General features: G+C 42.5%; 1 protein-coding gene across 1 annotated transcript in view; it reads left to right on the top strand.

Annotated features, from left to right (window-relative positions):
* creb5b (cAMP responsive element binding protein 5b) overlaps positions 1-20,327 on the top strand; it is a 52,029-nt gene that overhangs the window by 27,204 nt on the left and 4,498 nt on the right. Inside the window, 4 exon segments of the mRNA XM_034697413.1 lie at positions 2,383-2,509; positions 3,828-3,938; positions 18,818-18,845; positions 18,848-19,143. Of these exon segments, the coding sequence (XP_034553304.1) occupies positions 2,383-2,509; positions 3,828-3,938; positions 18,818-18,845; positions 18,848-19,143 (562 nt within the window).

Genomic DNA, 20,327 nt, shown 5'->3' with positions numbered 1-20,327 from the left:
GAATGACACACAGTCGGGATGGTAATGATCCTGTGTGTGTGGAACAATCTTAAATGTCTGGAGCGTAAATGCACATATTTAGGTCTGGAAAAATACAGGTATTTATTCAGGTGGGGGATTGTTTGCTCTGGTTCAGCCCTCCCCCTCATTTGGCCATCACTCCCTCACTCCTCACTATTACGGTAATCTGGGCCATGATGTGGTCAATTGATCACATTAACCCCAGTGAACGCAGCTAGCCTAAATGCTTCTTGTTTTTCACCGTAGGGACAGAATATTTACTGTATCCATGTGGGTGTAGCGGCACCCTGCAGCTGGGAATCAGTGTTCTCATAAGCAGGGATTTGGTGGCAGTTGTGTAAATGATGTCAGCGTGTACAGATGTAGAGAGGTCTGGATGTTTGGATGGCTGCACCCCCGAGCCAGTGACTGTGACAGGACTGCTGTCAGTACTTAAAGCTTTGCCCAGGCCTCTTCAGTACATGTGATTTATTGATGTGGCCGTGAGTGTGGATAGGCCTGTTGGTCCACACACGCTTTTGTGGTCACCGAGGGGGGATTTTCCCCCCAGGGCTTCCACCGCTGTAGCAGTTTTTCAAATGTGATTCTAGTTGTGCACATCTCATGTGGTTGTTATGACAAATATTATTCATCCATCTTCAACATCGTCGTTATTCATCCATTGTACTACATGAAGTGTGCTTGTTTTAAGTCTATCCAAAAACTCCCCAAGATGCCTCAGCTTTCAACTGCAGCATGAAAACACAGCCACACACTCTTTTTTTCAGTCTGACTTTGCTGCAGACACAAGTGGAAACTGAAGTCAGATGAAGTTGGGGAAGACATTTGCTCTGAAGTAGCACAGATGTGTAAATAATAAATAAAATGGATTATTGTTAGGAAAAGGAGCACTTTTCATCTGGGATCTCATGTTGCTAAACTGCAATAATAAATGTTATTTTCAGTAAAACTCTTTAAGATAGCTCCTCTACAAAACAAGCTGCTGCAGCTGGCTTAGTCTGGTCCATCACAAAGAAAAGTCAGTGAAGGGGGCAACAATGTTTTGTAATGTTTCATTAAAACTCGACAAGAGGTTTGTCACAGAGTTTTGCTACTTTTACTTTATTTTTCATTATAATCAATCAAACCTTAAGAGCATTCAATTTTGTAGAAGTAATTTAACTTAATAAGTCATTTTAGTGGAACTTGTTATCCCATTGATGAGCTGTTGAGGGATTCCCCCATGCACCGAATCCTAACTTTTTATCTGGTGACCGATTTGTCCTCCATCTAGATATAAAGTCTTTCTTTCTACCAATAACTCTATTCTTATGGGAAAAAACATTGATTCACATTTTTTTGTATAAAATATATATTCAAATTTTAAATCAAAAATAAGTTAAAAGTGAAAATTTTGCTTCTTAAGTGAAAAAAAGTGAAAAAGTGAAAATTTGACTTCTGACACAAAAAACAAGAAAAAAATGAAAATTTCACTTCAGAATCGAACACATGAAAAAGTAAAAATGTATCCTGAAAAAAAGATGAAAAAAGTGATAATGCAATTTCAGATGTGAAAAAGTGAAAATTTCACATCCGATGCAAAAAAACATGAAAAAGGAAAATTTCATTTCTGAAATGTAAAAACATACAAAAGTTAAAATCTTGCTTACGGAGAGTGAAAAAACATTAAAAAGCGAACACTTCACTACTGTTGCAAAATAACATCAAAATGTGAAAATATCTTTTTGGACATGAAAAAAAATTAAAAATATAAATTTTGCTTCTGAAGTGAAAAAAACACGTTAAAAATGAAAATTCCACCTCTGACGCAAAAAAAACATGAAAAAGCGAAAACGTATATTTCCTTTTATTTTTTAACCATGCATTGATTTATTAACATTACTCATTTATTATCTATCTCATGATGAAAGCCACAGGATGAGTCAGAGAATGCTGGAATCTAACAAGTGGACATCACATTCTGAACTCCTGTGTTCTGGATTAGGAATCAAACTCAGCAGTATTTCTGAGTTTATCCGGATTCATTCACGCTTAGAACCCACCTGTGATTTATTTGTTCATGTGTATGAAAAGTGAGATGAAGTTTTATAGCACACTCTAAGGATGTTTGCGGTATGTAACCACATAGAATTATACATAATTACAGCCATAACATACTGTGTCATAATTAAGTCATTACGTGTTTATACACCAGTAATGAATGCCTCTAGGAGAAGTTATATCTAGAACTGTAGTAGTGGTTGAGATGGTGGTTTGGGTTTGATGTTGCTCTATGATAATACGAAGAATAATGACATCAGTTTTCTGTAACACTGAAAAACCAGGAGCTTTCTGAATGTCTGTCTCTGTGTGTCTCCTCAGGCCTGTCCCCGGCTCTCTGTCCTCACTACTGCACCTACGAAACAGACAGAGACAGCCTCTGCCTGCCTCCATGCCTGGAACCCTGCCAGACCCCACCATGCCCGGCTCGTCCGCCGTGCTGATGCCTGTGAGTACAACAACGGGACACACAGAGACTTGGCTTGCTTTGCACTGAGATGCAGGAGCAATGGCACTCACTCATATGTGACAAGAGTGTCAGCTGAAACTGCACACGAGCTATGTGGGTTCACAGATTTGGAAGTTTTCTATCAACATTGGAATGACTTACCACAGTTTATGAGCAGGTCATATCCTGCAGAAATGAAGGATTCTACCGCTGGGCTTTGGACATAGACCTTATTGTAATTAACACTAAAAGATTTAGTGGACCCGAATTGGGAAGCAGAGAATGATAACAACCCCAGAAAGCTCCTCGTATCATGATTCTAATGATACAACATGTGTTCTCATTGTAACACAAGACGGCCTATGTTTATGGTATGGGGAAAAAAAAAACCTCCCATGTTTATTAAATTAAGAGCTAAGCGATTTTTGGGAAGATTGACGGTTCAGGAAAGGGGTGCAGGTTTGGGTGATATTTTTACACAAAACACACTTAGTGCAATTAAGGCTGTGTGTCAGGTTCTGGGCCTAAGTCTCTGCGGACAGGGGGATGAGGGGGGTCAGGCAGAAGGAGGGTGGAGAGGGGATATTCCCCTTGGAGACCTCCACATATAACACAGATTAGCAGCTGGGAGGCCACAGCAGCTCACACACATGTTCATGCAGACACACAGAGGTTTCCTCTTTCCTGCACATACAGCTCAGTGAATGCTGACCCCTCACCCTCCATCAGCTGACCTAGCTGATTTACTCGCATTCAGGTCTCAGTAGTGACACAAGACCACACTGACCAGGTTCGATCAGAGGCAGGCGTTAACCAAACACACGCAAGATCATAGATTACAATGCATTCACACTCTTAAACCACATCATCTCACAGCTTGTTCACCTTATTTACATGTTTTGCTCTGAGAGGGGCTGGGGTTTGGTGGGTAGTCTGACCACACTATCATCAGAAACACACACACCCCTGTTGCACCGGCTTCCTGTGTTAAGTCCCTTCGTGCTGGCTTCCTGTTTTGGGTCAGCTCCAGTTATCATCACACAGAGCTGTGCACAGGGCAGCCTGTCATGTGAAATCAGGCTCTCATGCTCTCTCATCATATCCCCAACAGCTTACTTCACAGGACGATGGGTCTCATGCTTTAGGTGCTAATGCTTCTTTTGTCATAACAGTGATAGCATCTCTGTCAGATATAAAAACACCATTAGTTGCAGAGATTGTAGACTCAAACATTATTTACTGTATGAAAAAGTTTTGTGGTGCAGAAACAACATGTCTACACTTGCAAGTATGACTGATATGCTGTTTTATTCTTCAGATGGAGAGGCAGATGTCTATGGGCTCCAATATGATGGGTATGCAGGGACCCACCCACAGCAGCTCCTGCTCCTCCACTCACATTCCCTCCATGCACTCAGAAGCCAAACTGGTGAGTGGATGCATATATTCACATGGATTCATACACATTTCTGGACACATGTGCACAAGTGCACACACTCAAGCTCATAGTGTTGCAACTCTCTTTTCCACTGTGCTGTGCCAGCAAAGCTGTGCTCTTAGGTCTGTGTGGATTTCATCATTTGGGGTGTAATCAAAGCTGCGTCTGAACCTGCCAGTCCAGCACTGGAGACTCTGGCTGGAATAAAGGACCCTTTATGTGGTTGTGGCTATGCTGCCCACCGACTGCCTGATGTATATCTTAATGTACAGAACATGTTCTGTAGGTCCTGCAACTTGTTAGCACTAGTTTAACACAGCGGGGGAAAAATCTAATGACCTCATCCTCCACAAAGCAGCCAGTTAGAGCAGAGGGAACGAGGCTTAGCTGGGAGAGTGGAGAGACAGAAACGAGACATGTTTAGAAAGCTGAAGAAGTTAAAAAAGAGCTGAAGGAAACTTCTGACTTTTTAGGTTAGTAAAGCTTTGAATGATGCCAGATTGATATAATAGCTTTGAGTAAAGCTACTCAAGCAGCCCTTTGAACAGACGCATGTCTCCAGTATTTCCATTTGTTTAACCCTCCTGTTATGTTCGTTTCTCAAGATCAGCAATAATGGTCTGGGTCAATTTGACCCGGGGCATATTCAATTATACAAAAGTGTCAGAACCTCGAAAAAAAAAAATTTAATCAAATTTTTAATCCCATAACTAACCATTTAAATCCAGATTTAGTTAATTGGTGTTCTTTAATTCTAACAGATCATGGTTCATTGAGGATAACTCACTAATTTTTCATTCAAATTAATGTTAAAACTTTTTTTAATGTACATTTGAAAGACCTAAATACAATAGTTTGACATGACATAGATTTTTGTTTATTACATTTTACATTTTGAATTTTTTTTATTTTTATCAAGTGATGTTGATAAATGAACACGACACCTCTTCTTTCACATGGTGCCCAGATTTTTATGCTGTATTTAGCTGGTTTGGAAGGCATTTAGCCTAAAATAGACTTTAAAAAGGGTCAATTTGACCCGCAACATAACAGGAGGGTCAAAAAGCAGCACAGGTTCTTTTTCAAACACAGCTGTTCACAGGATGCATAGGAATGAGGCTCTGTTTGTGGCTATGTAAGATTGATAACTGTGAAGTCAATTTTGTTTTCATAGCATTCAAACACTTATGATGATAGCATACAGCCAGATTTGGTTGTGTACAAATTTTTTTGGGACATCACCAAAATTAGGGAAAAAATCACAATCTTGAAATGTTGTGCTTTCATAATACTAAGCAAACACTATTGACAGAAAGAGTGTTGTTGTAAGCCAGCTGCCAAACAGAGGTAGGAAGTCCTCACCAATGGTCTCTTTTGTGGATAAAATTAAAGCATCTTTATTAAATTGACACTGTTTCATAATCGGTTATAACCCTCATGAATTTTCCTATGTCAAACAGATTAACAGTTACAGTCAAGTTGATATGAGCTGATAAATACTGTAGCAACACAACAGCCAGCCAACGTTTGTTTTCAAAATAAATAATTCTTTAACTGGATAAGGCCCTGCATAAATGAGTGGTTATCAAAAAAATCACAACCCATAATGAAAAGAATTGGCTGCTCTTTGTATTTGGAGAGGTTCACTGATAGCTAAGTTTACTGGACAGAAAGAAAGAGAGAGGGAGAGAGAGGGAGAGAGAGGAGGTAGCAGAGGTCATTAGAAGAGTTATTGCTCTGATAGAGGAGAGCGGGAGCATTCCCAGGGCATTTAATTCTCCCTCTTCCTCCTGCTCTCTCAAGATTGATCGTCTTTGTAGTCTTTTGAATCTCTTCAACTGTTCCTATGGTAACACGCTGGGGTAACACAATATTAGTGTATTAGGCTTATCTCTCCTCTGGCCGTCATCCAGACACATCTTACTTTTTTTTTCTCATCCTTTCTATGTAATTGAATTGTAAATGCTCTGTTAGGCCTCACTTAAGCATACCCACTCACTAAACAGCCACAGGCCCCTCTACACGGCAACTTTCTGGTTAGTTAGCCATTTGGACACAAGGCACGGCAACCAAATGTGGATCAATTGAGATTCAGATCCCTGATGTCTGAACGCAACTGATGGAATTCCATGATTATGGACAAAAAGTGAGAGACTAATTGTGTTATCAGAGTGCGATCTCCAGTGAGGGTTTCATAAGCATAGACGTCGTCTCTAATGTCTCTAATATCCGCACCCAGGCCAAGTCGATAAATACGGCCGTGCTATCGGATAACTGGGCCATGATCAGGCCCATGTGTCCCCTGCGACGTTCTCAATCCAGCTCTAATCGCATTACCCCGACCATGTTGACTTTCCGCCAATGGGAAATCTCCGCACTGTAACCCCACACCCCCGAGGCACGGACCTGGACGCGCTCTTTCTGCTCAGCGTTTACATTGTGAGAGCAGAGGAGGGGATTGAGTGGGACTTTGAGAGACATGAAGGAAACAGATAGACAGGCAGGGTGAGCAGGGGAGTTGAAGGGCGAGAGATGGTATTGATAATCTGAGACACCAAACAGCGAGCGAGTGAGAAATTAGACAAATTCTCTGTGAGTGGCATGAAAGGACATCTGCTCGGCCTGCTTTCCTTTTCTTCTCTGCATGTGGGCATGCATGTATGCACGTATGTATGTGTGTGATTGTTTGATATTGTGGGGTAACTGGAGGCCTCTTTTGCAGGGTTAACCCTCCCCTGCCAGAGAAAGCATGCTCAGAGACGGGGCTAATGAAGGCTAATTGATTTTGTGGTGGGCCAGAGCAGCAGGGCGGCCTGTCTCTGGTGTAAATAGTTAATGAGCAGAAGGACTGCTGTGGCCCCTTGGGGACTCATATCTTGCTCTAACCTCTCTGTTTGTGCTCTATGGGCCAGAGACGGTATCTGCATCAGCGCCCATCTTTGTTCTCTTCTATCTCTGATTTTCTCCCTAAGTGCCATCGTTTAAGTGGTGCAGCAAAGCCCGATGGTGCAGTTACTGTGTGTTTTCCCTTATTGCTTTTAGCTTGTTGTCTGGGAGGGTTTGTGCTGAGATTGGAGTGTTTTATTAGTTTTGGTTTAAGTGTTTTTCTTCTTGTGAAGGACTGGGTGCTCGTGGTGCCGGGTGTGGTTGTGTTCTTCTCTGTTGTGGTCTGGGGAATAGAACGGTGCGTGTTGTGCGCTGGAGGTTGTGGGATAGTTGACCCTCACCGCGTAGAGGAAACGGTGCAGAGAGGAAGCCAAGTTCCACAGCACGCCGGCCAAAGCATTACATCAACGTTCAGAGCCAGTTCTCCACAGGGCCTCGCGAACAGTCACACACACAAACGCACAGACCGCTCCAGCTCTGTCATCTTCTTCATGCGATGTCACATGGACAACCAAACACATGCAGAAAGTCTCGTACCTAGTTTATGCACTCATCTAAACACCATTCTGTTTTTGCACAATTGATCGAGGTTTACCTTCTTTTTGTAACATAAAGCGGTCACCTCACAACCACATGTAATTTCTCCAAGTGTTGAAAAGTTTGAGCTGAAATATACTCTTCAGTCACAGCTGTTAAAGGGATTTTTATCAACAGCCTCACACAACCAGCTGATGTAAGTCAAAAGTAAACATGGCTTAAGAATCCACAAAAGCAATTTGGCATTTTGTACTGTGGCACGCTTTCTGCACGCTCTGCAAGTGTGTTTGAATTGGGTAGCTTTTTGTATGGTTATTTATCAGGGACAGATACAGTTTATACAGACAAACTGAAAACAGCCATCCAATGCCAGTATCATAGTGTTTGTAGAGGATGCTACTTTAAAACAGCTGTACCTAGAAGGGCTTTTGTTGGAGTGAAAGCTTTGCATGCAAAAAGTCTATGCAGGGGTAAAGTAATGCTAACCTTTACAGATAACAACCTACATCTTTGATTTAATTCAAGTTGTATTTTGAGTGAACTGCTGAACGCAAGTGACTTCAAAAAAAGCAAAACAACCGTAGCAATTTAGCTTTCAATGTTGGACCCGCCTCCCCCCAAATCAACAACTAAATCCAACTTGGATGGGTGGTTTTGATCTTGCACCTTATCTCCTAGTTTTTAGAGTCCCCTCCTTACAGCCTGCGCTTTGTTATGGGCTGGAAGTTGCACATCCACTGCACAGAGGTTAACACCCAGAAATGTCCAGGACACATCACAATAACAATGTTCAGGCAGAGAGGAGAATCTCCACAGATACTGGCTCTGAAAAACACTTCTAGGTAGCACACCGTCAGAAAACCTTCCTCTCCTGCTCTGATGGTTTGATACCTTTGTTTGTATGATGAAAGACGTTCCCTATTATTTCTCATCTGTAACAGTGGAAACAAGCCCAAACACGCCCTTATCAAGCAGATTCCAAACAATGTCTGCGAGTGCCAACTTTAGGGCATGATTCAGCTCTTGTCAGTGAGACCCTTTTAAAAGTGCTGGAATTCTACATTGTCTTTGTGTCCCTTTTAAATCAGCTCCGTGCTTTCCACACATCCTGCTCGCCTGCTAATTTCAGACAGAGGGGCCGGTGTATGAAAATGTGCTATTTATTATCTTCCAATAATCTATTGTTTACATTGTTACTAAGGACAATAAAAGTGTCACTAAGCATCAGGCTAGGTGCTGAGTATTTTATGAGGTAAACAATACTATATGTTCCTTCGCTGCAGCCCTCTTGGCTGTGGAGCTGGCACTAGATGGGTGGATGACATAATTCCTGGCATGCTCTAAATGTACTCCTTTTTACTTGAGGAGGGAAAAAAACAGCGCGCCTCTTAAAGAAACATTTCATAAGACACAGGAGGACCAATAATCAAAGTGTTTCTGCAGGTTTTTTTTTACATTTCATTTACACAACCCTTACTGCTCTTATGTTTCGGTGTAGTTACAGGAATGCAGAAGGCATGGCAATTATGAGGCTTAAAGATCAAGTTGGGCCCGATGCAGCCATAAAGAGGGAAAAGAGAAAGTTACTTTTTCTGTTCAGTAATTCAAAGAAAAGAAAACTTGTAAAGCCGCCATGGATGTGTCAGTTCTTAAATCTGCTACATGGTGATTGATGGAGCGATTACTTCACTATGAAGTCATTTGTAAGCAGTTTAAACCATTAGCTAACATGGTAACACATTACGTGTTCCATTCATTTGCCTACAGTGTAGTAGAGGAGCACCTCTGTCTAAACCTCTTGTTATGAGGAGGAGCAGCACACACAATAGGGGTCTAACTGCAGGTTTTGTAAGCAACATCTGTATGAATGGTGGCATTGTCAGGGTATGATGTCATCGGAGATGGACGGTGAGCTAAGAGCACAGCTGAATCTGCGGGCTGCTTCAGTGCAGCTTTAGAATATGTGCATATGGACCCTGTATGCTGCTCATGATTGCTTACTTTCAGTGCATTGGCAAACTCTCGGGCAATCACTGTCCCTGGAGTCAAAACACATCTGTGAACTTCAAAACAAACCATGAAGCATAAGTTTGCACATAGTACTTGATACAGATCTGCTATGTACATACAGCATGTGTAGTTGGTTAAGTAAACATGTGGCTGTGCAAGATACAGCAGTCACACAAGGACACAAGACATGACAAGATACACTAAAATGCAGAGATGCCTGAAGCGCCAGCGTGTCAGCGTTTTGGATGCAAAGAAAGTTTTGCAGATGATAACCGCACAAGGTTCCTCTCTATCACTGTGGAGATGAGTCGGTTCAGCAGGAGTTACGAGCTGCTGGATCAATGTGTGTCTGCCAGTTTATCAGTGTTGGAAAAAGACCACAGAGGGGGCCCTCTCTCTCTCTGTTTCCACTGTAATGCAGAAATGTTTGATTTGTCTGAACCACAGAGAAATAAACTACACAATCATAGAAAGTAAATGGACATGCTGTGTTACAAGCTGTTCTGTCTCTTGTCTGAAAGGATTTGTTTGTAATCGAAATCAAAAAGAACACTAAAGGTGATTGGCACATTATTGGTTCTTTTTAGCAAGGCAAGGCAACTTTATTTGTATAGCGCATTTCATACACGAGGGCAACTCAATGTGCTTTACATTCAAACATTAAAACCTTTTGAAACGTTCAGACAAGATTAAAAGAGCACAATTAAAATGACAAATATAATAAAACATTGAAAAGAAAAGGAAAAATACAAATATATTAAAAATAAATTTAAAATTTGCATTTAAAGCAAGTTAAAATAAGCTAAAATTGGAAGGCAGTGGCAAATAAAAAAGTCTAAAAGAGGTGATTTGGAGCGAACGTACAAATTTCAGGGAGTGTGTTCCAGATATGTGGTGCATAATGACTAAACGCTGCTTCACCATGTTTCGTTCTGACTCTAGGGACTGAAAGCAGACCAGTACCTGATGACCTCAGAGGTCGAGATGCTTCATACAGTAGCAGCAGATCAGCAATGTATTTTTTTGGGCCTAAACCATTCAGTGCTTTATAAACCATCAGCAGGATTTTAAAGTCTATTCTCTGACAGACAGGAAGCCAGTGTAGAGATTTAAGAACGTGGAGATGTTCAACACACCACTGATCAACCACACAGGTCACCCTTGTACCAGTATATTCACTTAAAGGTACAGTGTGTAATAATTGCAGCATTTATTAGAGCAGACTTGGTAGAAATGAGTATGTTTATTAAATTAGCATATAATCACCTAAATATAAAAATCATTTTATTTTTGTAACTTAGAATGAGCCTTTTATATCTACTGAGGTGGGTCTCTTTCCTTGGAGGCCACCATCTTGCACCACTTTGTTTCTACAGCAGCACAGACGGACAAACTATAGTAACATATGATGTTTTGCTTTTAGTGAGGGCTGCTGGACGCTGTTGTTGTTGTTGTTGTTGTTGTTGTTGTGCGCATTACAAATGGAGGATCATACTTATCATGCATCACAGGAGCTTTTTGTCCTCAAAGATCACCGTCAATTCACCAGCAGGAGGGGTGAGCAGGGGAGCGTTACATTCTAGAATCTGATGGCTAGAAATCGCTAATTAATCCCACTTCTACACACTGTACCTTTAAAGGCGACTGGTGGAATGGCTATGTATTTTTACATTGGAGTCATCCTTTTGGCATGTTTTGTGATCATTCTCAAAAGTATCTGACAATTCTTAATACATGGTGTTTATATAACAAATATTGATTGCATGCATGATGCGTTCAATTGGGTATATTTTTGGAATGACAGTCTTCATTAACATTATAAAAATAATCAATATAAAGCCTTTGTTACACCATAGCAGCAATGTAATAATTTGAATCATTATCCCTATAAGTGAAACATCTTAATGAGTTCAATCAGTCAATTAGAAGGATTTAAAAAACACATAGATGGGATGTTAGTTCTTTAGTTGAAATAAATCAAACCTTTGCAACTCATGTCACTAGATTCTTTGAATGTCAATATAAGGCCAACAAACTTTAACAGCTGAAAGACCAGAGCAGCGTCTTCAAGGATTGTATATGTTGGCACTTGTGTGTGTGTGTGTGTGTGTGTGTGTGTGTGTGTGTGTGTGTGTATGTGTGTGTGTGTGTGTGTGTGTGTGTGTGTGTGTGTTTGTGTATATGCATTTATGGCTAACTTGGTGCGTGTCTGTTTGACGATGTGTTGGTGGGGTTATAGACGAGGGTAAGAATCGTGGCGCAGTGTGTCGCATCTGTTTGTCTTTGGATGACTGCATGTTGTTTTAGCTGTGCTGATGGAACGTGTATGTGAAGGCCATTTGGTCATGGTTCAGGGCCCGTCAATAGGACGGGGCTCCAGTCCAGCCAAGCTTGGGTAAACCAGCTGCCATCACCACACGGGCCAGACTGGACTGGTCCAGCCACCATGAGCCCCCCTGGAGTCTCGGCAGTGACTGAACTACTCTTTACCAAAATAACCACTCAAACACTGGAGGGCTGCTTCAAAAAGCCTGTCAGCTCAGAGATTTTTAGTTTGATAAAGAGGAGTCTGAGTTAATCTGCTCGGTTACTTCACAATATGTCAAACCAGATACGTTAACAGCCTTCTTTTAAACACTTTTCTGCCATTTTGAAGTGTTCAAGAACATAAACTTTTAATGTGTTATTTATGAAATGTGAGATGTTTTGAAAAGTTCTGAATGGAAAACCTCAACATATAAAGGGGCACTGATTACAGTTGACACATAAGTGATTGACAGAAGTTGAGGGTCTGTTTTTAACCAACATAAACAAGCATCCTTGTACCTATATTTGATTACTCACCACATTTCAGTTTCCTTTATAAACAAGGTGTGACATAAACTGCCTGTGGCTTTTGAAGCCACAAATTAAGACATTTGTTGGGGTTAATTATTGTATTCATGATCTGTCTGGCTCTCTCACTCTGAGGTATTGTCTGTGTTTAAGATTGTGGCACTGCTGTGTGTAGTGATAACCATGTAGGCTACACCAGAGCAGAGCTTTACAATGGAGGGAACAGTGGGGATATACAGATGGAGTCAGAGGGCCATCCATTAACTTGACGGGGTGGAGAAGCTGCCAAGTGTATGAGCGCATGCTTTTGGAGCACGCTCCTCAGTGGGTGTGTGTCTTACTGCGCCCACACCACTACGGTACCTCCAAAGCACCACCAAAGTGTCGGGTCCTGGCAGCACAGACAGTCTATGTGCATCTCATGTCTGCGTCTGGAACCACAGGGAGGCTCTGTTCAGCCCGACTCTGATCTGCTTGGCCCAGAACTCAAGAGAGACGAGAGAGGGGGCGACATAAGAGCCCATAGCTCCCATCAGACTGTCTGCCTCGGCGTTCCCTGAGGAAATCAGTTTAACAGTCCCCAGTTCTTGGCAAGCAGAGGGCGAGGGGGTGGAGGAACAGCGAAGAGGTGTGTGTGAGAGAGAGAAAAACGAGGGGGGGTGTTACTGCCTCTCTGGGCGAGAGGGAAATCTAATAAAATTGGACTAATGGGGGTGTGGAGTTTTAGGGCACAGAGAGTGGGTTTTGCAGAGAGGCACTGGTGGGTAGTAGTGGTGGTGGTGGTGGTGGTGGTGGAGATGGGGAGAATGGAATTAGATCCTCTGAGTGCTTGGCAACACAGCAGAGCCAAACTCCTGCTTTCAACTAAAGATGGTGAACCCATATTGAGTTTAGAGTGGGAGTGAGGGGGGCTAGAACCACAAAAACACAGCCAGGAAAGTCACAACTATAAAATATAACATATACTTTTATTGTTTTATTTTCAAAGAGAGCAAGTTTAATATGAAGCATAAATGTTAGCCTATGCAGTTCCTGGAGTGCCCACTCGAGGCTGGCTGCAAAAGCCAAAGAATCCCCATTAGGATGTGTACAGCCTGGGCCAATATGGTTTGACTCAGGTCAATTCCCAATCTGGTTCCTCTTCCACTTCCCCATGTTGATTCCAGTCTTTTTCAACTCTTGATTACAATTCCATTATTTTTGGAGAGTTAAACAATAACATAAATTTCATTAACAAAAATTAGATCGTTGCGGAAAAAAGTGATCCATCAACTTTAACAAGGATTCTTCTCTTTCCCTTCATTTTTAAAAGAAACATTACTTTTTTAAAGGATAGATCAACAAAAAAGTTGGAGGGGTGTTCCCTTAACGTTGATTCTTTAGCCTCAATTTGAGTGCAAAAGTAATCTCAACTGTGTTTTTTATCTGAGTGTGACGAGACGTTGCTACAGCTGCTGCCACTGTGGCCAGGGCGTTTATGTGAGCAGGAGATGGCAGCACATTGAATACCTTTCACTCACTGTGTTGAAGTACAGGATTTGTCATATTGGACATGCTTCCTCCCTTGCATCAAATGTCTTTGCCACATGTGCTGCACTTTGCAGTATCTTGAAGTATCGCCCTATCGATCCTTCTCTTAGAACTTTATTGACGTACTGCGTCACTAACAGAGGTGTCAGATAACAAAGTACAAATACTTTGTTACCTTACTTAAGTTGAAATTTTGGGTATCTATACTTAACTGGAGTAATTCTTTTTCAGCCGACTTTTTACTTCTACATTTTCACACAATTAGCTGTACTTCTACTCCTTACATTTTAAAAAAGGCCTCGTTACTCCTGTTTCACTTCTGCTTGTTTTCATTCCGGCTTGTCATCGTTAAAAAAAACACATTTATGTACATTGACATTCCAATAAAGGCTATTGATAACATGCCTGTGAAGTTTGACTTTTAGCACGATTACATAACTTATAGGGCAGATACTTATCATATCTTCCGCTCCAGGAAACATGTTAATGCTCAGTAGTACACATATATGGTTCTTTAATGTATTTGCATTGTACGAAAAATGCGTTAATTTTCAATGGGCATGAACGCGGCTGAAACAGTTGCAACCCAAATATTTCAACATTAACATATTAATGTAACATTATAGTAATTATGGCCTTTAGAAAAAGTTTTTTTTGGGAGGTGGGGTAGTGCACTATAGGCCCTGTGGCGCAGCCTAAGCTTTTGTCTTTAATAGCATTTTTCCCCTTACATTACTTTTACTTTTGTACTTTAAGTAGTTTTGAAACCAGTACTTTTACACTTTTACTTGAGTAAAAAGCTTGAGTTGATACTTCAATTTCTACAGAAGTCTTTTTAAACCCTAGTATCCTATAACTATACCCTAGTATAGTTAAATGATGATTGAGTTATGTTGCTTTTAGGAATCAAAAAGCAGAACTGTAATAAATCCAAATTTAAATCTGCTATCCCATAATAGGTCTAAAATAAAACATGCCGAGAATAGCCTGGTCAAGTTAAAGTACAAGCGTCAAAGCAATTATGAATACCGCGTTAGATCACTGTGCTTCCATACTGTTAATAAAAAAGCTGACAGAAGCTTTGACGTGTCTCTGTCCACTCTTTTATGTGAAGCAGAAGGTATCCTTTTAAAACTGTGATCTTTTTGCACTTAAACTCTGACTCCACAGACTGGTTAATCTGTCTAACCTGCAGCAAGGCGCCACAGGGCTACAGGTCTCCTGATAGCACACTGCTCCACTTTTAAGTGGAATAAAAGTGCTCACCCTGACCTCAACAGGTTTGATTTACCCATCCTGAGGCGGGGCGTGGTCTTTCTCCCTTTGTACCTGCTCCGTGCTCCTGCTTCCTCCTCCCAGGGTTAATAGATATGAAGTCATCTGGCGAGGAGAAACCTGAGTGTGTTCTCAGGATGTGCCCAGAGCACTCACAGGGACATCACTCAGACCCCCTGCTTGTGTCAGGGAGGAAGTAGCCATTAATAAATATCATTAATGGGTGATCACCCGGTATCCCTGAAACCACATAAATGAGAAGCTTTAAAGAAAGGGAGGGGAGGGAAGAGGTCAGGGGGCAAAGGTTTGAGAGGAGATAGCTTGCCTCAGGGCAAAAGATGGCTGAATCAGGGGAGGTGTTTAAACAATGGAAAATCAATAGGCTTACTACTTTAAAGTACACTTAGATGATGCATGAGATGTAGTGTCAAATGCATGTGATTACATATAATGGCCTGCTAGTTTATAGATTTATCCTGACAGAAGCTGTTGTGTATTTACAGTGTCATGTGCTAATCATCCTCTTAATATGTATATTTTTTTCCTTCTTTCCAACAACAGCTGAGCAGACAGTGCTAGGACAGACAGTATGCTATCTACAACCACAGGCTAACACCTGCACTGATTTAATGACTGTTTTCTGCAGCGGCCATGTTGCTGCAGGAGAAATCTATATGCATGTGTGTGTGTCATTAGAGGAAAGTGCACGTGGTGGTTAAGTTCTTGTGCTTAGCACAGTCTGGGGAAATACAACCATGTGTTAAAGAGTCATTAGGGACCTGATGAAGGTGTTTAAGAATCACAGCCTGCTCATCATCGCTCTGCTAACGTCCCATAGTTGCGTCACTGTGGTTCTGGATACAAAGACTTAAGATTTGGCTGAGCAGGGTTTAACTGAGATGGAGAGTCAGCTGCAGATGGAGTAGTAGCAGGCACCGGTGCAGAGGTAGTTTCAGGAATAAGTCTATGTTACGGTAAGAAAGTTCTTTTTGACACGATGTGATCTGTGTTTTTTTCTTTAGACTTTACTGTTTGGTTAGATGCGTTCATTTTAAAATGATGTCGGCCCAGTCTGATGTCTGGGGGGGCTTTTTTTGCCTTTATTTGATAGGGTAGCTGAAGAGAGACAGGACATGTGGGAAGTAGGACGAAGACTGTAGACGCTGTATGAGGGACGCTTAGAGCGCTCTGGCCCTTCTTGCAGTAGTTCTAATATTCCATATTTCTTGAAACCATTGGGTTTCTTTATTGATCAACAGTGTAAATATCAACCTGCATTGCATCAAGTGCTGTTTGGTGAATCTGTTGGGATCTCCACTGTTTGTGTGATTAAAGACCTCTGATCATACATGGTCCTTTTCTCCTCTTTTCCTCTATCCTGGCCCCTCATCTCTTTGACCTCCCCCTGTACTCTGACACTCCTGGGCCTCTTCGGATGCAGGCTAATTCAATTAATAAACAGATAGCGCTGCACCGCCAGCTGGAAAGCTCTCAGAGACACTGATAAATGAGCGCTTGCTGTCTTAGGCTGATGGTGTGTGGGGAGGAGACACAAGAAGCCATCTAATCCCCCCACCCCCCACCCCCCCATCCCCACCCCTGGTCTCTCTCTCTCCGTCTTTCAGTGTCCCCCCTTCGCCTCCCTTTTACCCTCTCTGTCCTTCTCCCCTGGCGCCTGCTTGGCAGCGGCTCAGGCAGCCCCAGATGAGCATCTTAACCTGCACATAGACATCTTTACAAGGGCCTTAAAAACACAGCACAGCGGTAGACAGGCAGCCAGTAGATTCCTCTGGCTTCGGTCCATTCAGGTGATTGCAACTCTGCGACTAAGTGGCAGGAGATTGTCAAACCCTGATTGGTTTCCTCTTTTACAAGAGAGGTGGGTCTCACCTCTGAGGTGCTGAGTGACAGGCTGAAGGCTGAAGGGAAGGTGTTTAGTCAGGGCTGTCAGCTGCAGAATTCATCCTGCGATACACGGAAGACGTCCTTGTCAACACTGGTGACTATGATTGATATCTGTAAGCTTGTTTAAATATGTCTTTTGTTCTAGGAGCATAGCTGTTTGTTATTTCTCTATTCTTTATCTCATGTCCAGGTGGACATACAGTTTAAAGACAGGAAAACACGTCATTTCCACTGTTTATAGTGAGAGTATTTCACATTTAAAGCCTATCCCTGCCGTTTGTTATCCTCAGTGAGTCCCAGTATGACTGTGATGCTGTGGACAGCTGCAGGCCTGTTTGTGTGTTAGTGTAGACTCTGTGGTATTTTAACTCTTGTCGTATGGTCACAGAGATGAAACCTGTGGCCTCTGAGAATTCTGCTGAGGATGTGTGGAGGGCGGTAAGCAGGGGGGTGAACATCAAGAGAAATAGTGTAAAGAAACATTCAAAAGACAAAAGTCGAATCATATAACTGTGGAAATGTGTTGCCGTTTCACTATGTCAGGCATCTCTGTTTGACAAGTAGAAACTACACTCAGCCGAAACAGGCTTGGCAAGGTCATAATTTCTCTGTGCTGGTTTCATGTGCACTCTTCTGTATCACATGCACTGTGTGTGGAAAGCCAAGTCAAGACTTCTTGTAAATCATGTACCTAACACATATTGGTAATTTGTAAGTATAACACAAACCAGAAGGGTAAACTCTCTTTAGACAAAGATGGTTTATTTAAAAGAGCCTCCTCCCTGCTGGTAAAAAAGCTTTCCACTCATATACAGTGTGAGAGAGGAGCCAAGTGCTGGTGTTGTGCTCTGGTCACAACGTAGCGTAGTGATCCAGACCAGCTGGATGCCATTCCCTATGGGAATCATGAATGTGAAGGTTGTTAAACGATATGGAGCCCTGGACGCAGCGTGGACTCGCTGACAGCAGCTGGGAGAAGGGGGAAGGGAACAGAGAGAGGAAGAGCGCACTGGGAAAGAGAATAGAAAACTTTGAGGAATTCATAACAGGAGTGTTGAAATGGATGCGTTTGTTTCAGTTTTGTTGCTCACTTGTTGCTAAAAGTCACAGGTTGAAGAATTGCAGAGAGGATCTAACACTAGGCTTCAGTGTTTATTTATGTTTATTGAAGTATTTTTGCATTAGCACTTTGCAAAAAGATGCATTAAATCCGCAGACTCAACACTCTCTCAGCCTGTTATACATAAAGCGGTTAAAAGTTAATGATTCATGAAAAGGCTCAGACATGATTTTTTTTGTTTTGTCTGGGTTTGTATACAACAGGTGAAGCCCTGAGGACATGTTTTGGCACTTGTATATTTGGATTAGAATTTTTCAGGTCCTGTGTTTGTCTTTAAGCCATGCCAAGAAAAACATGCTCTTGAGGAGAGGTGCATTCAGTAAACACGAGGAAAACAAGCACACCTTGAGAGAGCCCCTCTCTGGTCTCCCTCCGAGGTTGTGCACAGACACCGGCTCAGTCAGAGCTAAGTAGACTGCACGGCTAAAGCAACAAACCTCCAGCAGGAGCAGTCACACATACACACACATATGCATAAAGCAGAGAGAGGCTATTAGGAGTATGAAGAGGAGGGACTGGTGCGATGGCAATCAAGGAAGGTAAAGCAGGGGAATGACAAGACTGAAGGAGAGACAGAGGACAGGCTAAGTGGCTTTGATTTGTTCTCCTGACATCTGGATTTATGGAGCCGTTCATCATCCACCAGTCAGCACTGGGGCGCTCTGTAACTGTTGATAATCAGCTTACTAACAGATGAAGGCATGGACAACTTTTCTTTGGAACATGCATGGAAAATTATTCAAAATATGTCTTTTTTTTGTTTGTTTCTCAGAGGCTGAAGGCTGCACTTTCACACCACCCGGCACCATCCCCAACGGCAACATGAACTCCATGGGCCACATGATGGAGATGATGTCGTCGCGGCAGGAGCAAAGCACTCACCATCACATGCACTCACACCCGCACCAGCACCTGCAACCGCCTCCCCACGCATACCAGCACCACGGCGGGCATCACCACCACAGCCAGGCGCACAGCCAGGGCGGACACCATCACCCGCAGGGACACAACCCCCATCACAACTCCCACAATCCCCACCTCCATCCTGGGCACCCACACCAGACCTCACCGCACCCTCCGATGCACTCTTCCTCACATGTAAGCAAGTTGTATTCCCAGTAGAAATGAAGCTTTTAGATGGCTCACAGGCAGAGCCACAGGTTCAATAACACATTGACCACACTGCACATTAAAACCTCTCAAAAGCTAGACTGTATAGGTACCATGACTAAAACAGGGCATCATTTTAGTAGCCCTGGGAGCGTTTTTTCAAGCCAGCTATTAGTGGTTTAGTGCAGAAGTAAAGCTGAAATGATGCTTCAAACTCACAGTCAGTCAACAGACAAAGACATTTTCCCCCCGCTGCAGCCATAATGCCAAGTAGTTTCCTGGCAGCCTTCTCAAAGGTAATTTTTTTCTTTGAGGCTGGTCAGCTTCAGGTCAGTGTTGGACATCTGCCATGGAGGGAAAGGGTCACAAGGAGGCCATAAAGTGGCCATTTATAAAAGATTCTCTGGACTGTCCTTTAAAAGAATATGCTTGACAACATCCTTCGCCGCCAAACTGCCGTTATGTGGCCACAATGTACAGAAGAAGTTTTATAAATACTGATGATGAAGAGACAGCCTTGGCTAAAAGTCCTGGAACATCTGAGCTATGAATATATTTGGTTTAATTTTAATACAAAGTTTGAAAACAACATGATGCGAGACACTTTGTCCTTGCATTGTCTGACATCCTATGCATTACCAGGCATTTTAATGGAAGGACATCAAGACATGCAATTCACCCTATGTTCCATATGTGTCTTCAAGGCATTACAACAACACTCTCAGTATGCACGGCGGCCATTAAAACAAGTTGTATTTTCCATGGTCCTCATAAAATGGTAATGATCTGAAGACTGAAAACACTTGACCTTGCCAAGAATATGTCAAGATCTGTCAGAGCATGTACAGTTTTAGAAACGAGCCTTTTGACTGTGTCTGGTGGTGTTAGTCTGAGTGGAAGTGGGCGGTGGAAAACTGCCTCCTGACACCTCTTTAACAAGGTGGGCAGGCTGGTGAATCAGTCCAGTCACTCACTCACTCTGTCGCTGCCGACGCCCACAGTCCAGCTCACGGGGGCGCATGGCACAACCAGATGTTGTTTTTGGGGAATTTGCCAGACGTGGAAAAGCTGCGGGAGGTTCATACGTATAGGTGCTCTTTTTGAAGAGAGTTGTGGGAGCAGACAGGTGGCTGGTTGTGTTACAGGTGTGTCAGGCCAGCTACAAGTCTGGT

The sequence above is a fragment of the Notolabrus celidotus genome, chromosome 12 (genome assembly GCF_009762535.1).
Source record: "Notolabrus celidotus isolate fNotCel1 chromosome 12, fNotCel1.pri, whole genome shotgun sequence".
Classification (NCBI taxonomy): domain Eukaryota; kingdom Metazoa; phylum Chordata; class Actinopteri; order Labriformes; family Labridae; genus Notolabrus; species Notolabrus celidotus.
Note: the sequence above shows the minus strand (reverse complement) of the source record. Positions and strands in the feature narration are given on the sequence as shown.